At 50.2% G+C, this 24,422-nt stretch overlaps 4 protein-coding genes across 4 annotated transcripts; 2 read left to right on the top strand and 2 right to left on the bottom strand.

Moving 5' to 3' along the window:
- Nucleotides 1-2,518: 2,518 nt before the first annotated feature.
- F5B22DRAFT_652442 (short chain dehydrogenase) lies at nucleotides 2,519-3,625 on the top strand (the record flags this gene model as incomplete). Its single annotated transcript, XM_047979605.1, has 1 exon — nucleotides 2,519-3,625. One exon carries the CDS (start codon nucleotides 2,519-2,521, stop codon nucleotides 3,623-3,625), a length of 1,107 nt encoding a protein of 368 aa, XP_047824977.1.
- Nucleotides 3,626-5,996: 2,371 nt separating this feature from the next.
- F5B22DRAFT_652441 (uncharacterized protein) lies at nucleotides 5,997-9,299 on the bottom strand (the record flags this gene model as incomplete). The annotated part of the gene is made up of 4 exons (XM_047979604.1): nucleotides 5,997-6,098; nucleotides 6,158-6,492; nucleotides 6,550-7,909; nucleotides 8,016-9,299. The coding sequence occupies 4 exons, from the start codon at nucleotides 9,297-9,299 to the stop codon at nucleotides 5,997-5,999; spliced, it is 3,081 nt and encodes a 1,026-aa protein (XP_047824976.1).
- A 6,262-nt stretch (nucleotides 9,300-15,561) lies between these two features.
- F5B22DRAFT_652440 (putative RNA binding effector protein Scp160) lies at nucleotides 15,562-19,590 on the top strand (the record flags this gene model as incomplete). Its single annotated transcript, XM_047979603.1, has 4 exons — nucleotides 15,562-16,197; nucleotides 16,253-17,550; nucleotides 17,602-18,569; nucleotides 18,626-19,590. The coding sequence occupies 4 exons, from the start codon at nucleotides 15,562-15,564 to the stop codon at nucleotides 19,588-19,590; spliced, it is 3,867 nt and encodes a 1,288-aa protein (XP_047824975.1).
- A 287-nt stretch (nucleotides 19,591-19,877) lies between these two features.
- Nucleotides 19,878-24,061, bottom strand: F5B22DRAFT_630747 (arid/bright DNA binding domain-containing protein). Its single transcript, XM_047976570.1, has 3 exons — nucleotides 22,536-24,061; nucleotides 20,644-22,487; nucleotides 19,878-20,578 (listed from the first exon to the last, which is right to left on the bottom strand). The coding sequence occupies exons 1-3, from the start codon at nucleotides 23,512-23,514 to the stop codon at nucleotides 20,531-20,533; spliced, it is 2,871 nt and encodes a 956-aa protein (XP_047824974.1). The 5' UTR covers nucleotides 23,515-24,061; the 3' UTR covers nucleotides 19,878-20,530.
- Nucleotides 24,062-24,422: the final 361 nt, after the last annotated feature.

Here is a 24,422-nt window from a genome sequence, read left to right as displayed (position 1 = left end):
ATTCAAGCTTCCGGATGTAGTAACTGCTACTTACAACCTAGTCATTCCTCTATCCTTCTAGTCAGTAGATCTTGTGGAATCCTACTAGTACATCCTGCAAATCCACAATCAAAAGGCCAGAAGATCCCGACTGACTCTTGGGTTCTGTTGATGTAATAACTCAATCTGGAGCTAGCGGACAGGCGTTGCCAGGAGCAAAGGCAATGGCCAGGACGGCACAGATAAAATAAATAAAAACTCCGCTAAAATCGGCTTATGACTCGTCAATCGCGGATATTACGCTGCTCTTCTCGGCATATGGCGTCCAATCGTCGCGGGGAGTAGGTAATATAGCTGAAATCAGCACCTAAGCGAGTGAAATTGGCGATAAGGAAGGGTACAAGATTCTGTACAGGTCCAAGGCATGCTGATGATGTACCGCCGTCGCCAATATGCAATATTACGACAAGGGGAGGTTCGTCACCTAGCCTGCGTCGGCTTGGCTACATTGGATGGCACTCTATCTGCAGAGTGGCAGGTCTTGCCAAGAGGCTAAAGATATCCCAGAACATCGCAACGACGCTCCCGAGAAGCTTCGAATCACTTCCAAATACGGGAGTAGGGTCCTGCAAGCAGCGTCTCATGATGATCTCGGTGGGTAAAGTATGGGCCTGGGAGCCTCTAGACCCTCCACCAGGCTGGGTCATGCCAGGGAATTGCCAGGGGATATTAACTTGGCAGTGGGAGATAATTTTTTTTTGTTCTGTCCTTCGTCATTCCCCCAACGCTTAGTCTACTTCCTGCACACCATGAATATGGTCTGTGAGTAAGTACATAGCTTACACGACTGGTACGAACAGGTAGCTGTGCACAACACGAAGATGACAAGGACAGATCTGTGTTATGGAGTCTCGGAATACAACCGTACATAGTGTAGTGCGCCAAACCTGAGGTCAGACTCTGGGCAGACTGAGGGGTTCTGAGCTCGAAACGGATCTGCCCTCAATCGTGGGGACCGGAGGGAAATACATACTTACAGTAGTAATGACATACGAGTTCCGCTGCCCGTGACGGCCCTGTCCTGGCCTGTTCTCACCGGTCCTGTCTGACTTGCTCACGCGTCCTCACAGAGATTTCTCGCCATGGCTTCTTATCCTCTTTCTGCTTTACTCGGTGGTGGTGACAGCAATTGTTTTGGCGAGCAAACAGCACAAAATATTCGGGAATGGAATGTGCTTCACCCTTGTTTGCCGTTTGCTACATGAGCAGCAGTAGCAGCTAGCCTCAGCCCTCAGCTAGCGCTCGGTGATCCCCTCTCACCACCTACCTGCTCGATAGAATGCACACAATGGCTACGTAATTGATGAATGTGATGCCTACCGTACAGTCGGAGTCCGCGAGCCTGCATTGCCACCCGTGGGCCGGGCCCCAGAACACTGAGGATACTGATCAGCTATCTATCTTCACCACACTACAGTAGCGTGCATTCCATTCTCCAGAATATGTGCCCATACATCCACCCACACAAACAGTCCCTGCACGGCGTTGGATCTAAATGCGGATACAAGATGGGCAGAACCACTCTGCCCTGATGGCGCGAAACAGCGAGACCCCGAGAGATAGTGAAAGAAAAAAAAAAAGATTGATCTAGGTATTAGATAGTAGTAGAGAGGCAAAATCCACAAAAAAACATCTAGATAACGCCGAAGAAGTAGAAAAAGGGTGTTCATCCTCACCTCTCCGGCGCCAGGTCCAAGTTTCTCCTATTTCTTTCACCCACACGTAACTCTTAGGAGACAGGAAAAAAAAAAAAGGGACGAGACAAGACTCAACACCGCCAATTTGCAATCTCACGATTTTCGCGACTATTCCGCAATACGGTCGTACCTAGGCGCTCAGATCCCTCCCAACCCCACGACGAGACAAAGACAGACAGCCTTGGGTCCTAGGAGAGGCACACGTTTCGTTTTCCCTGGTCAGAAAACAATTCACGAGACACGTTCACTCCCCACCACGGCAAAGCGGATCTAGCAATCCGTGAGCGACTAAGACACGAAAAGCTGCTAGTAATAAGCCGCAGTTGGGAAAAAAAAAAAAAGAGAGCTAAGAGAGGGCACACAAGAAATACAAGCGCTTGTGCAGAGCAAAGACCTGTCCTTTTTGTCGGGAATTTAGACGATACCCATTTCTCATCAAACCCGCCCGTCTCGTGACCCTCTGCGCAATCTCACGATCCTTCCACATACCACCCCCCAAGCTCCCCTAACTACAGCCTTCTCTGCCCCACCGATCTCGGCCTTGCTACATAAGAAGCCGCCTCCTCGCTCTGTCTTGAAGTCAGAGTGATTCCAGACCATTATCCTCATTATTTCATTCTATCTCGCTGTGTATACCCCGTGTTGATCAGCTGAAGCTACTACTATCGCTTATCCGCACTACATAATTGGGCACCATCCTCTAGCTCGATTTCTCTTAATCTCCCCCTTAAACCCCCTCCCCACCACCAAAACCACACATCACATTTTTCACAGCCAAAAAAATGTCTGGAAAGGCATCAGTCCTGCGCGTGGCCCGAGCTGCTGCTCCCCGTTTCTCCAGCGCTGCTTCGCGCACCCCCGTTTTCAGAGCCATCCCCGCCGCCCAGCGGCCATTCTCAGTGTCCTCTTCGCGAAGGAAGACGGACGTTGTGGCAGAGACCGAGGTTCCTGTATCTGTATACTCGGCCGACTCCACCGGTGCCGCCGGCTCTACCAGCGACCACTTCAGCATCCCCGTCAACCGAGACGATGCTAAGCCCAAGCCCTTCCCTACTGAGGAGGACGGCGATGTCATCCCCCTGACACAGAGAGTCTACAAGGATATGCCTCCCATGATGCAGAAGATGAGTGTAATGGGCAAGGTCGTCGTCGTCACTGGTGGTGCTCGTGGCCTCGGAAACCACATGGCCAGGGCCTGCGCTGAGGCCGGTGCCAAGGCTATCGTTATTTTCGATGTCAACCAGGAGCTCGGTGACGAGTCAGCGGCCGAGCTGCACCAGAAGACTGGTCTCCCCGTCTCCTTCTTCAAGGTCGATGTCCGTGATGGCGCAGCTATCAACGCCGCCGTCGACGCCTGCGTCGAGACCTACGGCGCCCCCGACGTCCTGATCAACTCTGCTGGTATCGCCGACTCCAACATCAAGGCCGAGACCTACGACCCGGCTATGTTCCGCCGCCTCATCGACATCAACCTGACCGGTTCGTTCCTCATGTCCCAGGCTGTCGGCCGCGCCATGATGGCCGCCAAGAAGCCCGGCTCCATCATCCTCGTCGCCTCGATGAGCGGCAGCATCGTCAACTACCCCCAGGAGCAGTCGTGCTACAATGCCTCCAAGGCCGGCGTCATCCAGTTCGGCAAGTCGCTCGCCGCCGAGTGGGCCAAGTACAACATCCGCGTCAACTGCATCTCCCCCGGCTACATGGACACGGCACTAAACCGCGTCCCCGCCCTCGAGGCCCAGAAGAAGATCTGGCGCTCCCTGACGCCCCAGGCCCGCCTGGGCAACGTCGACGACCTTAACGGTCTCTGCGTCTTCCTCGCCTCGGACGCCTCGGGCTTCATGACTGGTGCCAACGTCGCTATCGACGGCGGTTACACCGTTTATTAAACGTGTTGCACCCACGTGAACTTGCCACCAGGACACATGCTATCTGCTTAGATAACGCAGTATACCCGTGTGTCCATGATTGTCGACGCTGCAAGGGGCCTGCATCAGGTGCCCTTGCGCTGAATACGACGCTCATGCGGGCAGAGTGACGCGTCCGCTCCCAGAACCTGGTTCAACTGCATGGACCCTAGGACCTCGGCCGAGCGGTACCGGCGTCTATCACGCACACTGATTTCCTCGACTCATCTATTCCACCTGCTATAGACGACACAGCCACCTGCGCGTTATCTTTTTCGATTTGCCTTTTAGATTCTTTCTTCAAGCACGATAGACTCGGGGCCCGCTTGCTTACATAGCGGAGAACCCCCAACGGGATATGCACCGGCGCACGGAACCAACGGAGAAGGATTAAACACAATAGAAAGAAAATGGAGCCGGGATTTCATTGTCCTTAGACTTAGAAAAAGCGAGTTTTCTTTTTTTGCATTTACGAGTCGAGCCATACCGTCAGTATTGTTTTGTTAATGTCGGGAAAAGGGGGAATATCTCGCGGAGAGCGAGAGCTGTACAATCTGGACGGGAAAGAGAAATGGCAAAGGGGGGAAGGCGGTCCCGATATATATGCATAGCATTGGCATGCACGGCCAAACCTCTGGCTTGGATTTAGAGGAAAGAGCGAATCAGCTTTTAGAGTTCTGAGTTGGCGACACATGGATTGCCATGGAAATAGACCTGAAGAAATTAACTCTTGCATTTCGCGAATTCAAGCTTTTTTAAGACTATCTGTAGTCCCCTATAATCTTAGAGTAACCTGGTGATAATGTCGTGATAACCTTAGATAACCTGGTGATGACGAAACCTACCACTTGTTGGACATTGTAGGCAGTCACCACCTACACTATGTATATATAGGTAGGTACGAAGGACACGTCTCGGACGTCATCGAATTCACATAAGAAGGATCGAATGCCTTTCAGTTCTAAATGGGTTTATAGTACTATTCGTTCCAGCTGAACTGAGTCGTCCCGTTCAACAGACCGAATCGAAGAAAAACTCACAGCCATAAAAGCGCTCCTCGACTAATATCCCACAGTACCAGGGCCTTAGTCTAGGCCGATCTCCCCATCTGCAACTTCAACACAATCACAATTCCCATACCCTAACAAAATGGCAGCTAGCTATCAAAATCAACGGCGGTTTTTCGTTTCTGAGCTATGCAGGGTATTATTATTCGGCTTGAGGTTGAGTTACCCCTCTATACATTTATTCTTTAATTTCTGTGGTTCCGCACGATATGTAACGCGGCACGACCACCCGTTCGACAAAGCCTCGCACCCAAGAAGCCGGAGGTGAAATCCTATACCTCGGTATGAGAAGATGCACGATAGAATGGGATATGGACTACGATGAGGGCATTGGACTGGACGATGAGGATATCGTCATTTTTTTAAAATGGGCAATTGTAGTTAGTAAGTTACCATATCGCCTACAGCATGTATACATTAGATAGCCACAATGGTAGGGCACCAGGCCAATCTTCCCATCTACAACGTCTATATGATCACGATGGCCGTACTCTGACAGACGTAACAACTAGTCACCGAACTCTGTCTAATTGTTTCAACTGGCCTGTAGCAACTGCTCGCCGTGAACCTATTGAACGTGGGCATGGCAAAAGGAGTATTTGCTTGCCTATCGACAAACCCCCGAATAGAATGGGCAAACAAACTGCTAGTAATACCCAGTAAATAAATGTCAATGCCGTTTCATGGGAGAGAAACCCTTGTGGTATCACAGCAATAGATTGGATGGATGTGTTCTACATTCCCATGGCATTAGAGGGGCCATGAAGTTCACACATGAAACTGGCGTATTTAGGCCGGGCCTCTGGCCTGCGTGTTCAACTGAAGAGCGGTTGTACATCGGTTAATAATTCCTCATGCTAGCTATCTTAAGCGCAATTTGCGCGTCTAGAAAATTGGATCCTTAGATGAACGGCCCGAAGAAACGTCGTAGATCTGGTCGCCCGAGGAAATGTTGTACGGCAGTAATGGTATCGTCTTGCTATGTACAAGTGTACTTGGAGTTGGATCTTCACAATTCCTGACGTCCGAGTAAAGAAATAAATCTGCCGCCTTTGCGATAGATACGTGAATAAAACGCGCTCTTTTAATCCAATGGCGTGCCCTTCAGCCCTGCCTATTCTATCTCGTGAAAAAATACGCGAGAGGTTGCTTTAAAATATGTCCAGCGCTACACAGGCGAGGCACCATGAAATGTTTGGGGTATGCAGCTATCCAAGTCAGTTTTATGTACTATTCTTCCATACTTTCAATCCGCATGATTCGACACGTGTCGGGTCGGTGACACCTCAATTTCCCTTCCGAGACTTTTCTTGTTGTCGAGCTTCTCTAGCAGCTCGGACTAGAGGGGATAGTGATCCAAGATCGACACATAACTTCATGAATTCGTGCTAGTGCGGGTTAGCCTAAAAAGTCCGCGAACCTGACTCGGGAGAATAGGGTAGCTTACTCGAAGGAGGTCATGAGCACTGGCTCTCTTTTCAGGATCTACCTTGAGGGCAAAATAGAGGAAGTCGCGGAATACTGCGGATAGAGTATGCTCGTCTTTGATTTGTGGTGTACCGGTCGTAGCGATTAGCCACAAAGCGCGAAGTGGAGACTCTGTCAAGTAGGGCGGCTCTCCTTCAATCATTTCGATAGCCATGATTCCAAGAGACCATATATCGACCTTGCGACCGTATTCCTTCCTGGTTACGACCTCAGGTGCCATCCAGTAGGGCGTACCGACCATTGTGGTGCGCTTATTATGAGCTTCGTTGATCTGAGCGCAGAATCCAAAATCAGCTGTTCCCAAAATATTAGTTTGCGATCATCTCGGAAAATGAAGCTAGGGAAACTTACTGAGCTTAATACTGCCTTCCAGTGATAATAATATGTTATCAGATTTGATATCTCGGTGAATTACACCTTTCGAATGCAGGTGCTGGAGCCCTTTCAGTGTCTCCCTGCAGACCGAGGCTATTTGGCCCTCAGTCATAATGTTGAAGGTGACCACATCAGTTAGACTACCACCTTCCATGTACTCCATAATCACCCACAGTTCGCCACCACAGAGGTAGCTGTCAATAAAATTAACAATGTTTGGGTGGATGCTGTCCTTCATGACGAGAATCTCATTGATGATCAAGTCTTTCTTCGGTTGCTGCTCCAGGTTCATCTGTTTGATGGCCACCAAACGGTTTGAGCCTCTCTCATGACCTGTGTAGACGCCGCCAGACGCACCCTGGCCAATTTTCGTAAATCCTCTGTATATCTCGCGGGGGTCACCTTCTGAGCATATCCTTTTCAAAGCAGCAGCAACATCCATCGTAGTATTCTGGCTTTGACGTGTCGTCCTATTGCGAGGTCGCACCTGTGTCGGCGGGGCGCCAGCGCCACCACCGTTAGCTTCGGGAGGTCGAGGATGTTGTGTTCTTGTGCCCATAGGCTGTGGCGGAGGCTGTCTCGTACTTTGAGACCTTCCTAGTTGTCCTTTCATCGCAGCTTGAGCTTGAGACATGGCCTGTTCCTGTTGCTGTTGCATCAGTTGTTGTTGGTAAGCGGCGGCTTGCATTGCCGGAGAGGGTTGGCTGGCAGGAGCTTGGGCAATAAGGGGACTATAAGGTGAGGAACCATTGACACGAGAGTTAGACCTCGACCTATGTTCTTCAGGCAGCATCGGGACACTGCTATCCTTGGGCGGGGGAGCGTAAGCAACAGCTGGCAAATCTTCGCCAGGCTGTGATATGCCGATGCCAGAATCTTTGGCCGGAGGATACGGTGACTGCGGTTGCACTCGTGTTTGCATGGAGACTGGAGGTTTCGGCGCCGGGCGACTGGGTTGAAGATTCGGATGGTCTCTAGGTGTATGCAGCGCTAGGCTTTTCCCTGGTATAGGAACCGGCGGCGGGGCGCGGGGGTTTTCAAAGGTGCCTTCATGATTCACAATTGGAAATCTGGGACTTGCTGGTGGACTAATCATAGGTGACATACCAGCTAGGTTTGGCGAGTAGATGCCGGGAGATGTTATTCCTCCTGATGGTGTGCGAAGCTCCGGGGCTCTAACATCAGGAAACTTCTCAAGAACCTGGTCCTCGTGAGGCCTCTCTGTAGTTTCCTTATAAAAGGTCACAATGTCTGCAATCATTTGCGGGTTTTCCCTCTGAGCATTTTCGGGGATACCACTCTCGTTAATAAGACGCTGCCATTCTTTTGGGAGGCCCTGGAAAGAACAGCATCTATCATCAGCACAGATAAACCGAATAGAGTGTTTTGGAATGACAGGCGAAATTGACATTTGAAGACAGTAAACGGGAATGAAGACGTACCGTGAACTGGCCAGTATTGCTATCGTATCCGACATGCGTGACATGAACCGGATTCCCTGGTGCAGAGATAACCGGTTTCTTTGGTGACCCCACCAAGGTGCTCATGAGGCCGGAGAACCCCGACTTTTTTCTTAAGACACTGGGGGGCTTGGGCTCTTTGGACTCGTCGGAATACCGTTTGGATGAGATGATGGGAGCATCATTCGAACGGGCGGCTTGAGACTTCTCAGACATGGTGGCATTGGCAACGTTAAAGCTAGCGGAGCGGCGAAGAGAAGGTTTCATGATACGCGGGTCGGATGATGGCGGGGGCGGCTGAGGGCGAACAGTGGGCGGAGCAGCTTGGGGAGACAAGGGTACTCGGGCGGCAGCTTTGTCGAGCTGACTGAGGATACTATCACTGTCGAAGGGAGCGCCGACAAACTCTTCGGATGTTTTGGAGCGGAGAGGCCGCAAGGGTAGCTGTTGCGGGCCGGATAAACGCTGCAGATGCTGGTGCTGTTTTGGTTTCTGCTGTTGTTCCTGGGAGCTATGACCCTGCCTTTGGCCTTGAGTGACTCGAGCCGATGTCGACGGGGCGGTGCCAGCACGGATGCCGATGTCAATGTCAATGCCACGACCAGAATCAGAGCCAAAACCAACGCCAGCGCCAAATGCCGCTGTTGCGCCGGCGGCAGAAGCGCTAGTGGCGGGGAATGTCGCAGTAGTAATGGTGGTCGGCGGCGAGGTGTGGGAGTGGGATACGGAAGGGGAAGTGGGGGCGGCAACCTGATAAGAAGGTGCAGAAGTCGTCGTGGCGAAGAAATCGCCGGGCTGGGCGGCCGGCGAGGGGTAGGCTAGAGGAGAGGAGATGACGAAGTTGCTGTTGGCGGTGACGGCGACGGCGGCGGCGGCGGCGGAGGAGGAGGAGGGAGTGGGTGTGGATGTGGTTGTGGTTGTGGTAGAAGAAAGAAGGGGAGCAGAGACGGGAGGCGGAAGTGGGTGATTAGGAGGATGTCGGGGTGATGAGTTGTTTGACGCGTTAGAGGATCTGCCAGTATTCTGGAGTGGAGCGCTAGGAGCTCGCTTCAAGCTGCTGGAGCTCCGTTTGCTCTGGAGGGACTGGGCGTCAAAGCGCCCGTCGCCTGCAACGGAGTAGCTGGGCGTGTGCTGGAGATACTGTGGCGGTGGTTTCTTGGTGAGTCTGCGGCGCTGTGAGGATGGTTGTTGTTGTTGTTGCTGTTGCTGGCGTGGATAATTGACAGTGTTCACAGAGTCGCTATTGTTGTTTGTAGCCCAATCCATCCTGTTTTATTTTTATTTTTGCATCTACCCACAGCGGCTTATTAGCACAAACGGCGGGGAAGCGGGCCTCAGGACGAGAGGAGGGCGGGCTACTTGGAAAAAGAACCCAGATTACGCGCCACTGTCAGTCAGACACGGTACCGAGTCCCGACTGATGGATCGATTGACTTTGGCTAGGCAGGCTGAAAGTATGATGTAGGGGGGAGGAAGGACACGGCGTCTACGCGGACAGCGATCACGCTGCGTTGGGGAAATTGGTAGGTAGCAGTAGAGCTGGAGATGTAGGTATGTAGGTAGGTAGGTATGTAATACGCATGTGTAAGTAGGGACGCGGAGCTCAGGGCTATTAGTCGTACCTCACTCAGACTACATAGGTACCTAGGTAGGCAAGTATGTATGTGTGTGTATGTGTGTCTGTATGTATGTAGTAGCGGCAGTACCTACTATGTAGGAAGAGGTAGTAATAAGAACAACAATAATAACCATGGATTGTAGGTAATACTCAAGAGGTCGTAGTGGTGGTGTAATTGCAATAGGCCGTGGTAGTAAGTACTTGGGTAGGCAGGCAGGCATGCAGGCAGGTAATGATGGTAGGTAGGTAGTGGATGAAAATGCTGTTGCTACCGCTGCCACCCCGCCGGTGCCTCCAAGGTCAGATGGGTATATGGTTCTTCTTGAACAGGAAATCACTTGGTATGATGAACCGGATCACCATCTGCTTGAGGACGATGAAACCTGGACTGATCGTGGAGCTGGACGACAAATTGCTGGGGGGGGCCCGTGGTACAAGATAACGACGGCCGTACTTAATGTAGTGTACAGCTGCCTTCCAGCATTGGCTCTCTCACTTACTCACTCACTCACACACACACATACTCTCTCTCTCTCTCTCTGAGGTTGCCTTTTGACATGCGTCCATCATCTCACACCACACACACGCCATGCAGGCTGGCTCTTGCTGTGGGCTGGTCCATGGCACCGGCCGGTTTGCATCAACGGGCAGAACGGGGACGCAGGCTAATGACTTGCAAGTACCTATTAAACGAGTGACCAGGGGGCCAACACCATCCCAGCAAGGATCCAGGAATCCCTTGGTAGGACACCGGTACCTAGCAGATCATCGCCTGCGCAGGCGGGTGGGATATGTATTATTATCTAAGTCCCTATAATCATCTAACCTACCTCAGTCACATCGCGGGAGGCATACCCATACCAGGAGTGATGATATCCATCCATGTACCTACCAAAGTGGTGAATGAGGCATGGTGGTCAAGCGAGTCGTATGCTGCGTGCATATTGCGTGGAGAAAAGCAATAGCAATGCTACTTACACAAAGATATATCGTGCTACTCAAAGCTCCATGTCCCGTCATCTGTTTGACGAGGTAGGTAATCTCGTGATGGTACATGGTACTAGTTTGTCCAGATGCAGTAATAGTTCACGATGGATGGTACGGCCAGAGCATGGGATATACCCACTGTGGTACAGAGAATACTAATAGGTACGAAGTAAGATGGGGAGACATCATGTTGGTAAGTATCGACGATACCATTGGAGTTGCACTCATTGCCTTGGAGAAGCAAATCCCTACCTACATAACCTCCGGCATTCGAAACAGAATGAAGGCAGCATATGAGTGGTGTAGGTAACGGCATGCGACCCCGCTATAATAACCGTCATCTCCTTTTCCTATTTCCCTCCTCCCTTTTCTCACTCTCCCCTCTCCCTCGAGAGCCTCCCTTGACCCTATCTTCCCACCTACTCAAACAGCTACCTACCTTTTTTCCATCTTGCTACAATGGCTCGAGATGGATTGGCCCTGTCTCCTCAGCAATTGCTTGGCTGAAAAGCCAGACTTTTCAGCCAGCTCCTCTTGGGTAAGGGGCCAGCATGGAAATGTCTTTTCATGAGCTGTAATGATAAAACGGGCTTGATTGGTGGAATTCTGTTACATCCAACAAAATTTGCAGTACATTGGATCCTGTTCTACCTGGTTACTTTATTCAATCACGGCCCAAGGGCTGAACAAATTGGTAGTCGACCTGCTCGGGCCAAGGCGTTGTGTACCTATCCTGTCTCGCCTGTGAAGTAATATTAGGGCTGCTGGGTTTGGAAGCGACCAATGCGTGAACGATTCGCCGGAAGACCAACTATTGTGCAAATGTAGCACGGCATGGGTGTGGGCATTCGTTGTGAACGGCGACTTGTGAATACGAACTGCTTTGACTCTTGTACCTCGTCCGCCTGAGGTCGTTGAAGGAAATGTACTACCTGCCTGGCCACCTGCCGTCCATCCATGTATGCAGAAGTCAGGACTGCATTTGCTCACTGCAGGAGTCCTGGTGATAAGTAGGTACAAACTTGGTTTGCACTGGTTGATTACTAAAAAGATGCCCTGACCATCTCGAACCCCTTAAATATCAGTATAATCGGAGAGATACAGCCTCTACAGTGCTTCAATTGGCCCCGTATAAGAGGTATCTAATTGCCCTGCCTTACATACTGCCTTACATACAGTACCTAGGCTAGTATGTTTGGGAAACGTGGGAGTGTTGCTATTGCTAGGTTGGCGCGGGGTTTGCTGCCAGACAGAGAAGCCGTCTTGGAGTGGTTTCTCACAGTCCGTGATTGGGTCGGCTTGAAATATGGTTCGCCTAACTCAAATTGAGTGCTACATCTCACTTGAGGCGTCATGACGGTTCGCAATTTGCCGCAGCTTTGTGAACCTGCCATTGACAATTTTTCGTTTTCGGTTTTTTTTTTTTTTAACATTATGCTGTCTTGGATTACCATGACGTCGTTGCGGGCTACTACCTAGTATCTCCCTACTTAGATCACCAGCTATAAAACGCCCGGGCCGCCCTGGTCGGATTAGCACCCGATTGTGGCATAGTCCCAGCTAAAAAAACGGTAGCGTAGAAGATAGGCGCGTTGAACTTCGCAAATACCAAGATCAGCATCGCGGACATGGCCATTCCCGCTCGGAGAGCTCTACCTCATAGTTTCATGTTATCCCCTCGCCCCTACTTGCTCTGTCCGTTGCGCTGTGGCCAATGAATACAACGACATCCTAAAGAGAGCTTGGGCAGACCTAGGCTGTAGAGCGCCAACCGACAAGGAATGCTTCAGCACTTCGTTGCATCCAAGACTACTGCATGAAGCGTGAAGTGTGAAGTGAGCACTCTCTGCCTCTCTCGTCAGTGGCGCTTGCTGGTATATGCATGGTATCAAACATGTTTCAGGTCTAACGGCACCTAGCAAACGCTACCGGCAGAGCTACCGGTATCGAATCGATCTACAGCCACCAATGCCATCCTCGTTCAGGTTCCTGCTTGGAATACCTACTGATATTACCGTCGATATTCTCATCAAGTCCTTGCCCCGTAGAGATATAATAAAGGTATGCACCTGGTCTCCGCTCGAGTCTCCCTTGATCCATTGCCTGACCCCAATTTGGCGGTACCCATACCTTTGGCTACGAGTGCCGATAGTTTCATCTCCTACTGCTGTCTCAGAGATCTGATTTACTGGTACTATTAAAATCCACATACACTACGCTTTTCGCGCAGCTAGTGAATTACGAGCTCGACAGGTTTACCATGTCTTGCTAAATACCCAGCTTGAGATAAAGCACTCCCTGTCCGCTCAAACTTGAGTTTGCTCAACTGCAAGGTGAGAGATCCTAGAGGTCGAGCCCCTTTTCTGGCAAATAGGTAAGATATAGGTATTGTACTGTCGACTGTCGAACCTATTTGGGTGGAGGGTTCGTCTCGAATTTCTCCATGCAGACTTACTGACAAATTGCCGGCCCGCGATGTCTCTTCTCTTCAAAGCTCGACCCAATTGAGTCGTCGCCCACCGTGTTGCGGTCGGGATGGGTTGACCTCTCATCTCAGTTAGCTGTCGCGATTTGTCTGATCGTACCATTTTGTGGCCAGTAGACGCGTCGCCTACGGGCTGTAATTTCGTGGCGCAGTGGCAAGCCCCCGAAGATTGGACGACGATACACAAGATCGGCAAATTGCAGCCCCGACGTTCGTGACGTGCAGCAATAGGCTCAGCAATGGCGACGTGCACGAGTAGCTCGCCTGCAGAAATATATTACAACTCACTTAGTAATTCATGGCGAGCCAGTCAGCAAGGCTTCGCCCGCTCTATTAGTTTATGCATAAAAGAGTTAATTGCCCCTATGGTCCTGTTGGTATAGACGCTCCGGCTGAAATTATTCCGTCACATGTGTCAAGTCAGCTCTCCGGCTTGGGCGGGTCATATCCTTCCTTGATACAGCGCTCACCAAGCTGTATATAAATCACTGCATCCCAATACAGCAGGTTCTTAACTGACCGCACAACTTGTCAGATCACGAGATTAAATAGTATAATAAGGCAAGTGTCATTGAGTGGGAGAGTTCACGAGCATTTGCCGCTAGGATGCTAGTAACAAGTCCAATCTCGTGATGTGTAGAAGATTAGTGACACGCTCTTCCCGAGTTCTCATCTTCGTCTACAGAGATCTGGCCACAATACCAAGACTGTGCAGTCTCGGCTCGAAGAAATGCCATAAATTCCTAGAGTCTGGCCGCACTCGGGCGATTTTGTAGGGTTGAAAGATATTATTACATAATCGAACATGTGTAGGTATAGAGTTGCGTGATCTTAGGTACACGCAGAGTCATATGAAAGGTACGCAACTCAGATTAACTGCTCAGAAATTAAGCTGGCGTTTAATGAGCTATTTTGAGTTGTTTCATTCGACCAATGCGGGATTTTTACACAAGATAAAACTTACAGTGAAATGATAAAATCAGAACTAGAGTTTGCAATAACACTTAGTCATCTTATTGTGGCATAAACCATCTCCCTTGTGAGCCTTGATATTCACGGAACTGGGTGTACTTAGCTCACTTATATAACTTGCGGTTGCTGAAGCTTGAAGCATGGTTTGCATATGTGAGCGAGCCAACTTTCAGAAGATTAAGCAGGTAGTTATTAATCTAATCACCTAACCCAGGTAACTAGCTAACCTTAAAGTTACTCGTTTCGCACTCGAGAAAAGAAAAGGAAAATGGCCAAGTCGGTGTGGTGCGGTGGAATGATCCATCCGTAACAGAAAACGAGGCATTCTTCAGGGCCTGCGCCCGAGTATGGGATGGTAGATCCGTCGAAGATAATATTCGCTTCTTGGGAATTCTCGATGTTTCTTTCGATATCTTCGTAATACTGATCTACAGCAAGGTCGGTCAGTACCTTAGGTAATCTACCTACTTACATACCTGATCTAACTAGGTTACTTAAGTACCTACATGTAGGTAGTGTAAATGCAACTGCACACGCAACTCCAAAGTGAAGATGGAGAACTGCGGGGCAAGCTCATGAACCTCACTAACAGTTCGTTGCAGAGTGGTGGCGGGAGTGTTGATATGGAGATACATGGGTAGACATGGAGATACCGGCCGGGGTCTGACAGACCCAGAGCAGTACTGCCAGAGCACTCCAGAGAGCCCCAGAGAGCCCCAGAAAGCTCTAAATCGAGACTAGATCATTGGCCCGTCGGTCGGTTGGCAGGCGACAGCGCCCCGTTGCAGACCAAAGCTCGGCTGGCAAACCTTCGCACCTTCGCACCTTCGCCCAGGCTCCACCTCGCCCTTGCCAGCACCTTTTCTTGGATATCTGGTCAGAGTCGAGTCGGTCAGAGCAAGTTCGCACCATCTCGTCCTTGTCTCTCGTCCTTGTCCATCCACGCAGCTTCACTGCTATTCATTCCTGCAACCCCAACGGCCAATCTCTGCCCGGCACTCCGTCCATCGTGTGCCCATCGTGTGCCCGTCGTGTGTCGCAGACGAAACCTGCCACCTCCCCCCCTCTTACCGCCCCCGTTGACACAGCAGAGCAGCATCATGTTCTAGCTTCGTCCGTAGCTACAGCTCCATCCCCATCTCTGTCTGGCATCCCCCACTGTATCGGTACTACCTCTCCACGTGTAATTGTCCACCCGTTTATTTGTCCTTGCTCAACTTAGTTGTTGAGTAAAGTCAATTGGAAACTCCGCAGCTATTTCAACTTTGTGTGAAGATAAAGGTGAGCTGACACTGGCCATCGTGGAGCTTGTGCCCATCACCATTGGTCTTCCTTCGCCGACTTTGACGAAGCCCATCTTTCCACATCGGCTTGGCTGCCATCGTTGTTAACGGAGCCTACTACTCTATAACACTAGCTCATCGCTCAATTCCCAATTCGCTTACATCTCTTGTACAGATTCGATAATGGCAACCGAAGAAGTTTCCGCCGCTGCCCGGCTTCTTCAGAAGCATGCTCAGCACCCCCTTCAAGCCACCGTCGAAGATGCGCCCGATGATGAAGCTCAGCCCTCGACCGACGCGGCAGAACCCAGTGACGCTTCCTGGGCTCCTACAATGTCAGCCAAAGCCGCCGGAAAACAGCCCAGCGCCGCCTCGGCTGGTATTGACACTCAGTCGCATGAGGCATTCCCCGAGCTCGGAGTGCCCAAGACCAACGCACCAAAGACGAACTACGCTCCCATCTGGGCTGGCGCTAAGGGCAGCGCAAACGGTAACTTGAACGGAACTTCTTGGTCAGCTAATGGCACCCCCCGTACTATGACGCCTACGTCTGGAGTGGCCACCCCGACTGGCGTGCCTCCACCAATGGCCATTCCTGGTCGGAACGTGGAGACCATCATGCTGCCTTCGTCCTCAATCCTCCCTCGCGCCCAGCTCAAGCGCCCAATCCCTGATATCGTGAAGGATATCAACCGGAAGTCTCGGGCAGTCATTACAATGGCCAATGGGCCAGGTGGTCAGCTGAAGTTCGAAGCTTCTGGCCCTCAGGACAAGGCTCAGCAAGCTTTGCGTGATCTGGTTTCACAGATTGGTCGCAAGGTACGTTACGCACTGTTGCTATCTTGCGTTCCTGTTTGACTAATAGCCATTACAGGAAACTGCCACCGTTTCGATCCCACAGTCTGCAAGGGCTCATATCATTGGTAAACAAGGTGCTACGATCAAATCTATTCAAGAGAAGTCTGGTGCAAGAATACAAATGCCTAAGGTCAATGAAAATGCTTATGCGGACGATGATGATGATGACGCCATGGTCGACGTCGTTATTGAAGGAAACACCCACACGGCTGCGTTGGCGCGCCAATTAATCGAGAAGATCGTTGGTGAACGCTCAGCTAATTCAAGTACAAAGCTGAGGTCTATTCCTGCCGAGTTTTATCCCTTTATTTCCGGCCCGAATAACAGTCTCACCAATGCTCTTGAGGCGGAGCATGGTGTTCAGATTCGCGTGCCGCCGCATTTGCCGTGGGCTTCACAGGTGCCGCAAATGCCAGTAGCTGGACAAAGACCAGCATTCACCCCTGCTATGAATGACAACCACATCCAACTAGCAGGTGAGCGTGCTGCGGTTCAAGCTGCGAAAGCCGCAATCGAGCAGAGGGTGCAAGAGCTGCAGAATCAACTTCACATGGACCAGGTGGACATTCGCCAGGGCGCCCACCAGTTTATCATCGGAGAGCGGGGAATTCCATCAGACGAATTCTTTGCCGATACCAACTGTGTAGTGATTCTACCTAGCGAACCTGGTGTAGAAACCGTAACGATTGTCGGCTGCCCGGATGATGTGGCGAATGGCCTAGAGAAGGCAATGGACTTGGCCACGCAGGTTCACACCTCGGTTTTCAACGTCGCGAAGCATCATAGCCATGCTCCTGGCGGAGAAGCCGGTTACACTCGAGATCTTGCTCGGTATCTCCGCCAGAGGAAGGAGATCGAACGACTTGAGCAATTGTACAAGATCAATATCAACACACCTTACACCAGCGGAATAATCAGCCCTTGGGAACTATACGCTCGGGAAGGAAAGAATGCGCTCAAGGCTCAGAAAGAAATGAGCTCCATCGTCAATAGTCACCCACCCTCGCGCTTAGCGACCATCCCAGTTGATCCTTTCTTCCACTCCTACCTGCGTAGTGACATTCGGCCCAAAGTACAAGATTCCTTTGGTGTTCATATGGTTATCCCTGATAGCTTGGACCCTGAGATGCCTGTCCTCTTGGTATATGAGGGGCCCGAAGTGGGAGAAAATGCGTATGAAATCCCCCAGAAAACACCCACTGCTTCAGAGCTTCGCACTTTCCAACAAGGACTCGGCGACGCCAGAAAACACATCCTTGAGTTGATCAATAAGCAAGAAAAGATTGAAACAATCACTCTTGAAGTTCCAGTCAAGTAAGTTCAAAGCGTCACAAACCTGGTCGAGCAATACTGATCTTCATCAAGGTTCCAAGACAAACTGCGCAGATTCATTAAGAAGGAACAGGATACGACAGCTCGTGCTGCTGGTGACATTCCCGTCCGTGTCAGTGTTAAGGGCACGACTGTGACTATGCGAGGCCCTGCTTCGAGTGTGAAATCCCTCGCTGACAAGTCTGCCGCTTTTGTCGAGCAAGAGAAAGAAGACGAGAAAGAGCGCGGGTTTAGCATGAAGTTTGAATTTCCACAGAAGTTTGCCAACCATCTCATTGGCAAGTCTGGCAGCCATATTAATGAACTACGTGAGAAGTTCGATGTTGATATCCAGGTGCAAAACGGCGAGGTTGAACTCAAAGGACCCAAAGCGAAGGCTGAGAGAGCAAAGGCCCATATCACTTCACTTGGTCGGCAATGGGCTGACGAGACCACCCACACTCTCAAGATCGAGCCCAAGTTCCACAGAGAACTTATCGGTGCACAGGGTAGCCAAATCCTACGACTGCAGACACGATATGGTGTTCACATCAATTTCCCCAAAACAGCAAAACCTGGACGAGATGATGAGTCTATAGCTGATGCTGCTAGTGAAGCTGGTAGACCACGTCGACAGCAGGGTCCTGACGAGGTTACCATCAGAGGTCCCAAGAAGGGAGCCGATGCGGCTCGAGATGAAATATGGTCTTTGTATAAATATCTCGAAGAACATGGCTTCAGCGAGACTGTAACAGTGCAACAAAAACAACTACCTTCTTTGATTGGGTCCGGCGGTGCTGCTATGGATGAGCTACGCCAAGCCACAGGAGCAAGAGTCGATATACCTAATGATAGAAGCGAGAACCCAGATGCTGCGGTTGAGATTACTATTAGAGGTAGCAAGCAGCAAGTTGCCGCTGCTAAGAAAATCTTGCAGGAAAAGAAGGCGGTCTTTGATGACACTATTTCCAAGACTCTCGAGGTGGACCGAAAGTGGCATAAGAATTTGATTGGGCCAGGAGGTATGTGATATCTTTCTAGCATTGCATTGATGGAAGCACACTAATATTTGCGACAGGCTCTACCTTACGTGACATCGTCATCAAGTCCGGCGGCCCAGAAGATCGACGCCTGCAAGCTCGTACCGTCCAGTTCCCTAAACAGGATGCCGATGGCAATGGTATCAGAATTGAAGGTAGACGCGATGTTGTTGACAAGATCATTGCTAGCATTGAAGCCTTCGTGTCCCAGCGAGAGAGCCAAGTCACGGAGACCCTAGACGTTCCAGTTGAGAAACACCGAACTCTCATCGGACGTGGAGGTGAAACCAAAAGGCAGCTCGAATCCCAGTTCAGCGTCTCCATCGACATCCCTCGGCAAGGCAGTGGCTCGACTGAAGTGAAGCTAGTTGGATTACCTGCGGACGTTGAGAAAGCCAAGGACCACATCTCATCACTGGTTAAGGAACAGCAAGGGGAAACCGTTCAGATCCCCCGAAAGTATCATAACGCTATTTCAGAGAACGGACAGTTCTTCCGTAGACTTCGTAATGATCACAAAGTTACGGTTGACCATGCAGGCCAGAACCCCCCTGCTAAATCGAAAGCCCCGAACACCCGAGCAAATACGGGTGCCCTTCCTTTAATCACCGACGATGCAGAAGCTGCTGCTGACGCTCACTCGTGGGTCATTGTTGACACAACTTCTGCCGAAGACGGCGACATCCCTTGGGTCCTGAAGGGAAACCAGGACAATATTGAAAAGGCCAAGAAGGCTATAGCTACTGCCCTTGAACAGGCTCAAAGCAACAGCAGTACGGGTTACCTTGTTCTGCCTGACCCATCTACCTACCGCCTTGTTATCGGCACTGGAGGCTCCAAGGTCAACGCCATTCGAAAACAGAGTGGTTGCAAGATCAATGTTCCACGTGATCAGGCCAAAGATGAAGCGATCGAGATCCTTGGTTCTAAGGAAGGCTGCGAAAAAGCAAAGGATCTTATCCTTGCTGCCGTTCGGGAAGGACAGCTCAGCCGCAGAGACTAGAAAACTATGGATGGTGTAGAGGCACAGGGGACATTTCTGTCCTCATCTTATATTTCGTGGTAACCTGTATGAACAAATTCAATGATAGGGGTTTGACATGGGCGTGGGAGAAAAATGGGGGAGCGATTGGTTTGAGGTGCGACGGTGCAGAAAGAATGACATAGCTCGGCTCTAAAAGGTAAAAAGGGGAAACCCCCGAAATATATCCAACCTTCTTCTGTAAAAAATATTCGAAAACTACAGTACCTAACTAGTTAATTTACATGCTATCCAAGACCTACATGTATGCCGTCACTTCCTATGATGATTCGCTTATGGCTACTGTTTAATTACAATGCGATTAAAAAGCATCGAGAAGCTTACTTAGAGTCGGTGGCATAAGCTAATCATGCAGTCGTTTGAACTTAAATAGCCAATTAAGAAAGAAAAACCCAAATCTCTTTCTCCAAATATCTATAGTGACGATGAATGAATCATCCCAAGAAGCAACCAACCAATCCAGTTTGCACGCGAGCAGTGTGAACGCAGAATCTAGTAGCAGGCTTTGCGTGATAGTACAGAGAAGGAGTACAAGTACGGTACAGTGATGCTCGGGAGAAAGAGAGAGAAAACGAAAAAACATCTTCAGGAAGGCGAACGAAGGATTAAGAATCTCCCCCCCCCCCGCCTTCCTAAATATACTACTCCACGCCCCTTTCCCAATTCCCTTTCGACCTTTCTTTTTTAGGGCTTCGCAATTAAGACTAAGCCTCCCATGTGCTGCCCCCCTCCAAACGCCTGGGTATTTCCCTACATGATTGAATGGATGTTTTTGTTGGAAAATCAGAAGAAGAAAAAATTTTGCCTCCCTTCATGACCCGACTTAGTCGTTGGTCACATGGATGCTTCACTGATAAAAAGAGAACAAGCAGCCCCGATTATAAAAAACAAGAGGTGGTGTCTAATCATCAGTCTGAACCAGCTGCAGAAGTGACGTGATGTAATCAGCCTATTGTCGCTCATGGTTAGCCAAAATTGTACTATGCATATTGAATTAAAGAAGTAAAAACCTACTAAAGCTTTATTTTCCGTCATGACCTCGAAGAGCCGGGTCATGACAGGCCGGAACAATTTCTCATTCCATCCACCACTCTCGCCGCCCATCTCGTCTTGTTTGAGTAGTTCTTCCTCGGACTCGGTCTTGACGATATTTCGCGCAATATTCCGGAGCACAAGCACAGCGCTCAACGGAATGCCAGCGGCTTGCTCGACGTTTGGCTTTCGCTCATCAGAGGTCACCATTGTCTTTTCCCAGGTCAGAGACATAGTCTTAGCTGGTGTGATGTACGATTTTCGAGGTCGCTTGGATGCAAGCTCTGGGCCATCCTGTTGTGATCGCTTTTGGGGAGCTGGAAAATGTGTCTTGATGTGACGAGTAAGTTCAACAAGCTTCAACGGCCTCGACGTCGGATATCTAACACAACCAGCCCAGTCACAGGATGTTGTAACTTCCTTGTTCCCAACCTTGCCATTCTCATCAATGGTAATACCTAGATGCGCGGTCAAAGTATGACGCCACATCTGTTCACCACCGAGATAAAATTGATTACACCTTTTTTCAACAGCGCCCTTGACAATTTGCCACTGACACCTTGCGTAGTCTTCCTTTGTTTCGTAGTGGCATGGCACCGTTCGAGCGCGAATACCTTCGATAATGAAACGTTGTACCTCACCAGGGCCCCGTATTATCTGAGCACGAGCATGTTGGAACACGTGACTCACATTCCGAATGAAATCGGCCGCACTCAAATTGCTTCGTACTCCTGCCAGAGCTCCAAAAGATCCTTGGTAAGCCTGCCATATGGCGATCTGTGTAATATGAGACTCTGCATCTTCCTCAAATAAAGTCTTGAGCCATGAAAAGCATCTTGTAGGCTCATCAGTATTCCTCAGTTGTTCGTGGAGGTCAAACGGCAAGGGAGGCACCTCCTCAGTGCATAAAGCCTTCTTCTCCGGCTCAAGAATCTTGTCTTCTCTTACACGCTTGGCCCCATGGGCCAATAATCTGACGAGATGCGGTACTAGATTTTCCATATTAACCGCACCAAGCAAACTTTCGACATTGGCAACCACAGCAGTGTATTGATAGAGGAAGTCCAAGCAAGCATCCATCAATTCTTCGTCGTTAAGTAACAGCCAGTTGTTGATGTTCTGTAACACTCCAACTGGCACATTCTCAAGCTTATTCGTGGCTTCTAGATTCATTGATATCCGACTAATAGCACGCAAGGCCGTTAGAATTGTACCGCGATCAGTGGAATTGAGTTGGGCCAGTAATGTCCGATAAAGCGGGTCACTCGAATTCAGGAGGAGCCAGGGTGTAACTTGTTCGGCTATATCTAAAGCGAAGTGCTTGATTTCGACCAACATCTCGAGGTCAGGTAAATGAAGGATGATGCAGAGGACGTCCTTAAGTGGATAAACCTCTGCCATATATACCGCGTTTTCGATAAGCATAACCATGTTCCTCATAGTAAGAACAGCCTCGGTAATGCGTAGAAGACGGTCCGAAAAGTCTGCAGGTTGCAAATGGTCTAAAACGGCTTTTGGTTTAAGGCTTTGGATTCTTTCTAAGATGTCTGATGTCCCATCCAGACCATCCAAAACAGCAGGGTTTGAACTGTCCTGTTCGCCAGAGTAGGAAATCCGCCAGTCAACGTCATAGAACAGATTACCAACCTCAAGAGCCTTTTCAATGAGACCCTCGGCTAAACCTAGAAATGAATCAAACTTGTATTTATCACCTCGCTCATAAGAAATCTTGACTAGATGATTGAGTGCAAACGCTTGCTCAGCAGGAATGCCGGATCGAAGAGCCTGGAGACACCGTGTATAGATATTAGGGCCGTCAAACCCAGCTAGTCTAGTCAGTATCTTGCCATTAATAAAGAGAAGTGAATGCTCACCCGGGGGTTGGATCGGCCGGGCTTGGACTTGTGTATTACCAAGTGCAGCAGCCTGAGCTTTCAATAGTCGTTGTCGTTTCGCAAACTCAACCGGGTTATTACCGGGAGTGTTGACAGGGCGGAGAGGGACTGATATGGGCGGGCGTGGTTCGATGGGATCTCCCAGGCGGGAGGCTATTTCTGAGTTTCCTGGGGTGAAGGAACTCGAAGCACCCCGCAATGCAGCTTGTTGAGCTTGAATTACGTGGAGGGGGTTATTCGGGTTATGTTGCTGAGGGAGGTGGTGATGGTTCTGCGGGGTGTGGTTTCCGTGGTAGTTGTTCTGTGTCATATTGGAATTCGGAGTATTATGGTGTGAAGACACGTTTCTTTGTCGGCTTGGGGCCGTGTCTGGTTGGAATGGTACTCGTTGCGGAGGAGCCTCACGTAAACGACCTGAAGCCCTATTCCCCGACGTAGGTGTGCCGTCGGGCGGGCGCTCATCCCTCGTGGGGGTTTCCTCCGCCCGTCTCATTGAAAATTTGAAGTTTTCTAAGGTTCGGCTGAGAACAGGGCCGTGTTTACTAGCGCACGACTGCTGTTCAAGTATCTCTTTAGGAGGAGGATCTCGACCATATTTATCTTGAACCCAGTAGGCAGAGAGATATCTGTAGAAGTCTTGCTTTAGCTGGAATGATAGTTGGCCCATTCCTTTATTGTCAGTGAAGTACATGCCCAGTTCGCTGGCCAAGGCGCCCCAGGCTTTCTGGACTTTGTTCAACTCATCGTATCCGCCTTTATCGACCACAGCTTTATACAGCTTAAACAAATCAACGTTGACATGGCCGTGCATAGTGGGTAGCCTAGGCTCAGGGTCGAAGGCAGTACCGCGCTTCTCATGGAAAGCAGTCAGGTCTTGGATGAATTTGGTGTACTCGTCGGTTCGGTCGATCTCATGGATGAGGACCTCCTTGCCCCCAGGCCCACGAGCCGGAGCCATGTTAGATCGAAAGCTTCACAATAGCTGGCGAGGGCTGCACGGTCGTGGGAGATGAACAGCAAGCAGAATGACTAGTAGTCCAAGCCAATGCAGAGGCAGAGGCTATACAGCACCTTCAGCAGCGACGGAAGAAGCGCGGCGGGTTAGGGACTGTCGCTGCGACGGGTGCTGCAGGACACGAGACTCTGAGCAGACCGCGGCCGGAGAAGGAAGGAATCGGCTGCGAAGGTGCGCCGCAGGGGGAGGTGGACTCGACAAGGGCTGGGGGGCGAGCGGGAAAACAAATGAAGGAATGGAGAGATGGAGAAATGGATGGGCTCTGGCCAGCAAGCAATACTGAATCAATCAAAGACGCTTTGGCGTGGGAAGAAATCGAGCTGGCGAGGTGGGGGAGAAATGGTGATCGCAAAGCGGACGGAGTGGTGCGGTCGGGGGTGGATTGAGGCAACGCGTTGCGATGCGATGCGATGCGATGCGATACTCGTTGCGTACAAAGATATTCTGACTAGGTAGCTAACCCAAGCTCGTTCAATGACTGCCCAGGAACTTGTCGCGAAAATCAGGTCAGAGGCGTGTTGGTTGCGAAGGGACTAGTCTGGGCTGGGGCCAAGAGGCACGTCTGCACGGGCCATGCCTTCCTAGTATGCACATAGCATCTAGACTATATCTGGTATATGCATATCATTCATAAAACGGGATAGTCTCATCTCTGTATCAAGTGTATACATCTATAAGACATACTACCTAGGTACGTACCTCATCCCTTACCTCCAACATCAAGCCAACGAGAAATGCATTTACATGTATGTTGGGAAGCAAAATCAGTACCAGAGTTATTCTGTTAAGTCTGATTATTATATAACCCTGTTGCTATACTGAGAACTGACTTGGGGGTAAATATTATCGTG

Source organism: Xylaria bambusicola, assembly GCF_022495145.1.
Source record: "Xylaria bambusicola strain CBS 139988 unplaced genomic scaffold F5B22scaffold_91, whole genome shotgun sequence".
Lineage (NCBI taxonomy): Eukaryota > Fungi > Ascomycota > Sordariomycetes > Xylariales > Xylariaceae > Xylaria > Xylaria bambusicola.
This window is presented reverse-complemented; position numbering and strand designations above follow the sequence as displayed.

Coding starts and splice junctions, on each gene's coding strand:
- F5B22DRAFT_630747 (XM_047976570.1), bottom strand. CDS start 23,514: ATGGCTCCGGCTCGTGGGCCTGGGGGCAAGGAGGTCCTCATCCATGAG. Junction 22,488..22,535: donor CCGGCCGATCCAACCCCCGG/GTGAGCATTCAC, acceptor TGACTAGACTAG/CTGGGTTTGACGGCCCTAAT. Junction 20,579..20,643: donor TGACGGAAAATAAAGCTTTA/GTAGGTTTTTAC, acceptor GAGCGACAATAG/GCTGATTACATCACGTCACT.